This window comes from Pinus tabuliformis, chromosome 5_1 (genome assembly GCF_031772625.1).
Source record: "Pinus tabuliformis cultivar Carrire ecotype Pingquan chromosome 5_1, CPIR1, whole genome shotgun sequence".
NCBI classification, from domain to species: Eukaryota; Viridiplantae; Streptophyta; class Pinopsida; order Pinales; family Pinaceae; genus Pinus; species Pinus tabuliformis.
Window position 1 is genome coordinate 445,027,785 of NC_142305.1, and position 10,136 is coordinate 445,037,920.

General features: G+C 35.5%; 1 protein-coding gene across 1 annotated transcript; it reads left to right on the forward strand.

Moving 5' to 3' along the window:
• Positions 1-1,877: 1,877 nt before the first annotated feature.
• On the forward strand, positions 1,878-3,227 carry LOC149165380 (putative calcium-binding protein CML44). The gene has a single exon (XM_089431128.1). The coding sequence runs from the start codon at positions 2,311-2,313 to the stop codon at positions 3,058-3,060; it is 750 nt and encodes a 249-aa protein (XP_089287254.1). The 5' UTR covers positions 1,878-2,310; the 3' UTR covers positions 3,061-3,227.
• Positions 3,228-10,136: the final 6,909 nt, after the last annotated feature.

A 10,136-nucleotide genomic window follows, 5' to 3' on the forward strand; every position in this document is an offset into this window, starting at 1 on the left:
CAAGTATAGTAATAACAATATAACACAATACCCTTCCTTTACTTGAATGTGTAACAAGTACATTATTAACCATCTCAACTAGCACAATTCTGATAAATGAATGAGTGTATTACAATGCGTTATGTTGTATGTGTTTATAAGGGTCTATAACATATCACATCACTCTTTGTCTATGTTTTTTTCATATGCTGTCAACTTACGACGTTTCCTTTGTAACATTTGGTGCAATTGCTAGTTAATATTATTTCAATATTATTTAACAATTGATTAAATTATTTTTAATAATGTTAATATCAAATATTGTATGTGTTTATAAGGGTCTATAACATATCACATCACTCTTCATCTATGTTTTTTTTCATATGTTGTCAACTTATGTCGTTTCCTTTCCTTTGCAACTGCTAGTTAATATTATTTCAATATTATTTAACAATTGATTAAATTATTTTTAATAATATTTAATATCAAATAGATATTATTTTGGTATTGACATTCATCATTAGCTCAATTTGAATTATAGCATTGAGAAAAGGATTATTGGAGGTTGGAAAGCTTATTATGAGCTTGAAAATAGTTGTAAGTCGATTGATCTTTGGGTTTGGAGGAAAAAAAAACTCATCTTTGAGACTCTCATCACCCTCGTTATATTATATGGTTGTGAGGTTAGGGGTTGTGGTATATCTAAAGAATCATCGAAGAAGGTCGAGTTGATCCAAAAATAATTTATTACCTACACCTCAAGTTTAAAGAAAATACTCCCTATCCTATCCTCTTGGTTGAAGCTTGTTTTTCCCCCATTGAGAGCATGACTATGTTTAGGTATCTGATATTTAAGAATAAGTTTTACAACATGGAAGCTAAAAGGTTCCCTAAAATGACTTCTAAATCTAGCCAAAACCCCTACCTCAGGCTCACGTGGGGATGGCACAAGGATGTGGAGTTTTGGCTCGACCATTGGGGGATAAAGGAAGAGATCATCTTGGAGAAGAAGGATAATATTAAAAATATTGTAACTTCTGAATTTAAAGATAAGTTGTGGGATAATGAGGAGCTAGATGGGAAAGGGAAGCTAAGGTATTATAAAGAAGTGATCAACCCCATTCTTGTAAACCAGAAATATCTTTTTGCCTTGACTAGTGCTAAGGAGAAAATGAACATTGCGAAGATAAGAACTAATTCTCATGAACTTCAAAGTGAAACTAGGCATTGGTCCATACCCAAAACACCTTGAGATGAAAGAATATGTCACATTTACGATACTAAGAGGGTTGAAGATGAAAAACACTTTCTGTTAGATTGCCGAGCTCTCACTTACCTCCATTCTCATTTCCAAAATATTTCTCACACTACCAACCTTCTTGACTTGTTTAGTTAGCAAAATTATAGTGATCCAGGAAAACTTATTTCCCTTTCTTTTGTTCATAAAAAAAATATATTAAAGAGTCTCAATTAATCTCTTACTCTTTTAAAGTCCAATAAACTATATTAATTTTAATGGACATAATCATTATTATTATATTAACCTATAAAATCAATTAAATTATATTTAATAATATTTGTAAGGTAGAAAAAACCAAAATCATTAACCTCCTTCGGAAATCATACCCATCATATATAATTTTATTATGATATTTTCCCATTAAATCTTTTTAAAATAAATTTAAAATTACATTGAAAATTAAGTAAAACATATATTTATTTATAATAAAAAAACAAAAGCAAAAGCAAAAAGCCCTTTCGATTATAATTGGACAACCAACCATTTCAAACGTAACGTAGATGAATAGTTTGTAGATTGACTTGAAATGAAAAAGAAATACCACTCCGCCTCCACCTCTCTTGATGCCCATACATTCATTCTCCATCCAACATTTTGATGGAAACAACTCTAAAGCTGCATTCCAAGACCCAGGAAACTGGACGGAGTCTTCTTTGTAGAAAACAATTCCAAGTCAGAGTGGCGCATAACTCGCCAGAGCACCTTCCAAGACCCTTCCTACATCCCAACTATTTTTCAAAACAGTATATGCGCATACCAAACGACATTTCTCTGAACGTATCCACACAATCATTGGTCGTTTCGGCCGAGTTTCATAGTAGCTGACCGCAGGCTTCTCAATAGGAATTGCAGTCGTTGTTTCTCCTCACTTTCCAAGCAACCCAGCACTCAATCAAACGCCTTCTAAATACGAATCGCAGGCCTTCATTGCTACCATTCTGTAACGCCCAAGATTCACCGACCCTTTTTTCTTCTCTGCTCTTTCCATTGCTGGAATTATTGAATCCAGTCATCTCATTCATATATCAAAGATGGTGTCTGATCTTATCATCAGAAGCCCTGCAGTTTCAAATGTTTCTGCCATGCCTATGTATTGGAGCATTATTGTATCCATGGCCCTGGGTTGGGTTCAGAAGTTTTATAGCTTCTACAAGTTTTATGTTTATGTTTGGGTTTCTGAGATGATGAAAATTACGTTTCCTGAATTTTGCAATCCAAAAGACCCACATATCACAAGGGCTATTGGAAAATACCAGTTGTCTGGAGGTATGATTGATCAAACTAGCAGTGATTTTATAAATAGAAGATACACCGCCTTCATTCATACATGGGACCTCTCTCGAATTTTCAATATCCTGGACACCGATGGCGATGGCATGGTTACCGCAGAGGATGTACAAGGGTTACTGGAAAAACTTGGAATTCAAAATATATGTGATGATAATATGAAAATAATGATGGGATCTCTGGAGCATATGAACTTTGATGATTTCTGCGGATTTCTTTTCAATATGTATGGGGAAGCTCATGAGCATGCAGAGACAGAGGAGAAGGTGTTGTCAGAGGAGTTGGCGAAAGCCTTCAGCATTTTTGATAAGAATGGGGATGGGTTCATCAGCCCAATTGAACTTCAAGAGGTCCTTCTCTGCTTAGGACTAAAAGAAGGAATAGATTTGGAGAGTTGTGAAATGATGATCACAGGATTTGACAGAAATTCAGATGGTAGAATTGATTTTGAGGAATTTGAGAACATGATGACCATGACGGACAAATCTTTGTAAATGTGTTAATAAAAATTATGTCTCTTGGATTTCTTTTAGTAAAATTTTATTCCCAAAATTTCTTGATCATATGAGAATAATGGACAGTTGCAATGGCATATTGCCATCTAATTCTCCCTGCTTTGTATTCGCTTTTAATACATTAAACCCAAGATTGAATTCTGGAACAGGCCAAATGTAATATATACACAATTCCTGTCTATATAACACGAGAGCGGTTTAGCCCTCTTACAGACCAGAGCAACAGAGTCCTTTCCACAACGGCTAAAACGAACCATTAATTGATATAACATTACGAAGACTTGTGGGCCTGGAGTATGCCCTAAAACTGCTTCTGCTTGGGTAAGAGCTTGTCTTCCTCGGACGTAAGGAAACAGGTTAACGGCCCAAGACCCAGAGGCATCTGGCAGGAGTGAAAGCCTGCTCCCTTACGGACCACCAGCGGGTTATTTCAGGTGGCGTGGTTTTCCTTGATAACAATGATGTGTCAACTGACTTTTGCGGATAGCAGCCAGAGATGGCTGTCCTCACTGTCGGTTTGACAAACTGAGTTTGATAGGTTTTTCCACCTTTTGAAAAAAAAAAAAAAAAAACAGTACGAAGACTTGGAAACTAAATCAAATTTCTATGGCTAACTTGGGAGTTAAGCATGAACTAACTGTAAAATTTCCTCAACATATTAGACATATATTTGGACATATGGCTAGATTTAACTTTTTGCTTGTGAATGAAAATATGACTTGCTTCCAAGTTCTTTTTGTTTTTGCAGATTATACTCCATATGCGCAAAGGGCAGAATTCTGTATACGGTTCAACTGTCTAGGGCAAATCGTTTTTATCTCTATAAAAAAACTCTGGCAGAATTTTCCATGCTTTTGGGAAATTGGTTTCTATAATTATAAATTCCCTTACCTTTTACATTGGTTATCTTCTTATGCTAACAGGGACATGGACAGAATGAGTGACCCTGTTCACATAACGGTTGATTTGATAAACAGTACGTTTATGGCATCATTTCATCAACATAGATTCTCTGCAGAATCAAGATTAAAAATACAAATATCATTACAACTTTGTCAATACTAAATTTAATGCGTATTCACTGTTAATCACCAACAGACATGAATAGATATTTCCGTTTTCAAATGTGTCTCACTGCTTGGTTGCTTGTGATGGCCAGATCATTGCCCATCAATGGAAAGCAAGTCCAACTCTGTTATCTCCAGCTTTATTATGGTAAACTTATGCACTTTTGCTGTTTGATATTCAAATCAGCACACTGGCTAATTATTAGATCTTTTGAAGTTTTGGGGAATATGGTGAAATCGATTTTGGTCAAATCTTTATTTGTGTTGTTTGAATTGTTTTTTTACTCTACATATAAATTCAGCACCCAAAAAAACCTTTAAATTTGTAATTCCAATAAATTCCTACCAAATTAAATTAAAATAAATAATAAAAAAACAAGAAAAAAATTCTAACAGATATACTATGGGCAATATATATGCTCTGCTTTATAACAAAAGTCACATCCAACACATTAACCAACAACCAATTACAAAAATTTGCCCATTCACAAATCCTTGTAGGTGACAGTCACAATGCACGGCCTAGGAATGTATGGTTGTTCTGTGCATTGGTGGATTAGAATGTGGGGTCTAATAGATCAAGAGATGGCTGTAGCATATGACTTGCACATAGGTACAATTCTGTTAGCAGTGATTGTTAAAAAGTGGAAAACAATTCAAGTTCTGTTGTGAAAAAAAATCAATAAGCAATGCGCTCTGTGGTTTTGAATGTACAAGGATTCATACATTTGTTCATTCCATCAGCTGACAAGATGCATGTTGTTTTGTTCTGCCCATGTTTTCCCGCCCATGGAATATTAAACAAACGGGCATTTTAATGTTCGGGTAGGAATTTCAGTTAAACGGGAATTCCAATGTTCGAGAAGGAATTTCAGTAATCATGTAAATTTAAATAAATAGTAGTCTAATTAATTTACATTCTGGAAAAGCAAAAACATATATTAGTTTGACTGCACCTAATCCCACCCCGTGCTGAATTCACATAAACTAAACAGAAGAGAGGGGTAGATGTGTAAACAGACCATACTTTTCGCAGGATTTTTCTGGAAAATTCTAAAGTTTAATACTTAGATATTGCTTTGTGTAATTATGAAAATTTTGGGTTTTTTTTTTTAAACTGGAATTTAGTTATAGTTTCGGTCAGATTTTTGTTTTGTAAAAAAATTAAAGTTTAAAATTTAAAGTGATTCATTTCACTAGTTTCAATCTTATTTTTTCACCCCTGTGAGCATCACGTGACACAATGAGTGTTAAGTGAACTATTCAAAAATCATGAGAAATTCCTCTCATGGAAATGGTCATAGATGAATGACTCACTTAACATACTTGAATCCCAAAATGATATCTAATATAATGCACTGCGAAAACCCTCAATACTTAAAAATGTAGATAAGGCGTTAATATTTTGTTTGATTATGAAATTTTTGTAGTTTTTAGTTGGAATTTGGTAATTTTTTCCCTGGCACAAATTTTCCATTTCATTATTAAGTCAATTATTTGATTTCACTTTCTAAATTTGAAATTCTGTCATCTACCATCTCAAACATTGATTATTGACTTTCTATTGTTTTAATTAATTTTTTTTAATTTTAATGCTTTTTTGTTAAATCATTTATTCTTCGATTAGAATTTTGGTCATCTTAACAAATTCTTATTTTATTATAAAAAAATATTTTATTATCCAATTAATAATAAAATATTTTATTATTTAATTAATTCTTATTTTCTTTTAATTATTTTTCAATTAATATTTCAATTCTTATTTTAATCAACTCTTTCTTTAATTCTTATTATCTTATTATTTAATTTTTATATATTTTTTAATTATTAAAAAAATATTTTTTCAAATTATTTTAAACAAATTTGGTGAAGTTGGCTAATTCTTATTGTTAATTTAAATTATTTAATTATTAATTTTAATTTTCAACTAACCGCTTCTTTAATTAATTCTTATTTGAAATATAGTTTGAGTGGGCCTAATAGTTAAGAGAATGTGTTTCCTCTTAAGAGGTCACAAGTTCAAGGGGGTTAAAAGTGGATAATAATAATAATGATGTTAATTTCTTCTTAACTCATTTTAATTAGTTCATATTTTAATTCCTACTACACAATTCTATTCAGGAATCTCCAACAACAATATGAATAACTGTAGAAGTCTCTAATCACTTGAAAAAAATACAACTAAAAAAAATCCCGATACATAATTATCCATGCCCCTCTTCCTCCTCTTCCTCCTCTAGTTCAGAAAATTCTTCACCATCTATTTCCTTTCTATCTCGATACAACTTTCCGCACCTTGCCATATTATCACTTGTTACAACTAATTAGACATGTTGTTATATTGATATTACAACTCCACACAAACATCTTGATCAAAAGCAATATCTCTTTTCATATACAAATTGAATTGATTTTGAAGACATTGTCGACCACTTCCTTATAAGTGAAGCGACCGTGGTGCATGTAACTAGTTTAGAAGGTGGATTGCACTGCAGAAGCATTGTGGCCTTCTCGGAAAATACCTAAAAAAAATAATAAATAAAAAAAAATTAAAATATATATATATATATATATATATATATATATATATATATATATATTCCTTACCAATATGGGTTTCGACCAAACTGCCCACAAAGCTCTTCACGAGATTAGATTTCATACACCTTGTTGAAATATGGCAACAAGAATATTCAAGTTAGAAGTCTTTCAGAAGTCATGCAAGAGTTATCCCTTAGATTAAGGAGATACGATTGAGATATATTTGAAAAACATCTTTGTACATTCCTTACCAATATGGGTTTCGACCAAACTGCCCACAAAGCTCTTCACGAGATTAGATTTCATACACTCTGTTGAAATATGGCAACAAGAATATTCAAGTTAGAAGTCTTTCGGAAGTCATGCAAGAGTTATCCCTTAGATTAAGGAGATAAGATTGAGTTATATTTGAGTTTTAATTAGTTTACTCAGTTTATTGAGTTAAGTCCAGTTAAATTAGTGCCAAACTGTTTGAGGAACTAACAGTGAGTTAACAGTCAGTTGATGCATTAATGTACTCAACTAGTGCTACTCCAATTAACTAAAGATTCCCTCATCAGAAACTCATGCATGTCTATTTTGAGAAAGACCAAGTTGAGATTAAAGTTCAAGGACAATGTACTATCAGTTGTATGTGTTTTCTCATGGAGAAAACTCATGCATGCAGTCAAGGATTTATCCTTGAGGATTGTGCAGTTTTCATCCACAAGGAACAGCGCAAGGAAATAGGAGCTTGGAGGGTAGAGAGGAAGGCTGGAGAGAAGCCAAGATTTCTTGTGAGCATCTGTGAGGATTGTACTAAGAACTGGGTAGCTGTGAGAGCTAAGGCTTTGTATAATTCCTATGTATTTCCACCATGTATGATAATACAATAGTGTGGAGTTTTTAGCTGAGGCTTTCCCCAAAGTATTTTCATGTGTATTATGCCATTGATTCTTCTTCTTCTTGTTATATTGTTCAGCTCGATCTTTAAGCTTCCGCAAATTGATAGTAGAAGTAGGTTATAGTGTTCTGCTTTGCTTTATATTGCATTATCGGGTTAACCTACCATCATATTTTCTACATGGTATCAGAGTTGTGAATAATATAATGAGAAGAGAATTTGAAGATTGAAATTTGGGGTTGCAGGTGCAAATTGAATTCATATCATATTTCAAGGTTAGCCAATGGCATTCTATGGCTTGAGACTCGAGTATGCCTTGGAAGGTAGCTCGAATTACATAGCATGGAAAGATAGAATGGAGGATGTATTAGAAGACAATGGCTTGAAGGAATTCATTGATCAAGAAATCCCAAAGCTAACTTCAACTAATGCACAAGAGTTGGTTGAATGGAAGAAGTGTGTGTTGAAGGCGAGACGAATCATCCTTGAGGGAGTTTGAGACCATATTGTCTCGAGTCTCCATGGGAAGGATACTCCATTTTCAATGTGGAAGACATTGAAGGACCTCTACTAGAACAATAGCGACCAAAGGAAATTAGAGCTCAAGGATAAGCTTCAAAGAATCAAGACGGAGAAGGGCGATACTATTTCCACATATCTGAACAAGCTCACCACCTGTAGAGATGAGCTTGGCAGTGTGGGAATAATTATTGCCGATGATGATATGGTGAGCCTCGCTCTCCTTGGCCTTCCAAAGAGTTGGAATAGCTTCCATGACTCTATGAATGGAAGGGAGAAATTTCCAGATTGAGAACGACTGTGGTCGGATCTTATGCAGGAGGAGATCAGGAGGAGCACAGGAGATGGTTCTTCATCCAAGAATGGTGATGAAGAAAATATGGCCTTAGCAAGTAAGGCAAGGAAAGGGAAGGGGAAGGCTTCCCATTTCAAATCGAATTCTTCTCATGGAGGGAAGAAGGGTGACATGTCTAAAATAAGATGCTTTGATTGTCACAAGATGGGACATTATGCGACTAATTATCCATCGAAGAAGTCCAAGAAGGGATCCTCGGAAGGATCGAAAGGTGAGGCATTAGCCTCTAAGTTCGAAATGGGCTTTACCGTCATTGCATGCATGGTGTCATCGATGATGGGTTGTGTTTGGTATCTTGATAGTGGAGTCCCATTCCACATGACTGGTGATAAAAATTTATTCAGTGCCTTGGAGGAGAAAGACCTCAAGATGCGCATAGAGATGGGTGACGACGGAAGGTATAGTGTTTCAGGAGTGGGCACGGTTGCTTTTCAGAGGGAGCATGGAGCTCCTCTAACCTTGACAGATGTTATGTATATGCCTGGACTGAAGAAGAACTTGGTATCGGTCGCGATATTGGAGGACAAAGGCTACAATGTTGTCTTCAGTAAAGGAAAGGCATTCCTAAGACACATAGACACAGGTCAAACCAAGAGGATAGGGATTCAGGTGAAGAATCTCTATAAACTAGAGGTAGATGATTGTGCAGCATTGAGTACAAAAGCAGAATTGGTGCAAAGCCAAGACATTGGCGAGTTGTGGCACAGGTGGTTGGGCCATTTGCATCATGGGGCTTTGAAGATAATGCAGCAAATATCTATAGGACTTCCCAAAGGTAAACTTGAGAAAGTTGACACATGCAAAGGTTGTACCTTGGGAAAGTACACCAAGTCTTCCTTTCATGATCGAGACAGTCGAGCAGAGGCTATCTTAGAGCGAGTTCATACTGATTTGTGTGGACCATTCTCGACGGCATCCACAGCGAAGCAAAGGTATTATGTGATTTTCATTGATGACTATTCTCGTAAATGCTAGATTTATTTCATGTAGAAGAAGGACCAAAATTTCACAAAGTTTTGTGAGTTCAAAGCTTTGGTTGAGAAAGAGTCAGGGAAGAAGATCAAGGCTTTGAGAAGTGACAATGGTGGAGAATATGTCTCTCAAGAGTTTAAGGACTTCTGTGCAGCGAAAGGAATTAAATGAGAGTTGAAGGCACCTCATAACCCACAGCAGAATGGGGTGGCCGAGAGGAAGAACAGAGCTATTGTAGGGGCAGCACGAGCAATGCTACATGACCAAGGCCTACCACTTCACTTGTGGGCTGAGGCATGCAACACAACGGTCTATTTGCAGAATAGAAGCTCGCATCGCATACTTGGGATGAAAACACCAGAGGAAGTTTTCTTTGGTAAGAGACCATATGTGGGTCACTCAGAATCTTTGGCTCATCGGTATATTGCCATGTGACAAAGGATGCATGGAAGAAGCTTGAGCTGACAACAGAGTTGGGGATATTTGTGGGGTACATTGATACACCTCATAACTATCGGGTGTACTTGCCTACTAGTCAGAGGACAGTGGTTTGCAGAGATCTCAAGTTTGATGAGAAGAAGACCATGCGAGTTTCCCTTGAGAGGGAGCTTCAACTATAGGCTATGGAGGAACTGTTGGTTCCTAAGGAGGAGAAGCCTCATACTGATGCGGAGCAGCCGCATGAAAAGGTTCCAGGAGTGGAGACATCCACTCAAGC

Coding starts and splice junctions, on each gene's coding strand:
- LOC149165380 (XM_089431128.1), top strand. CDS start 2,311: ATGGTGTCTGATCTTATCATCAGAAGCCCTGCAGTTTCAAATGTTTCT.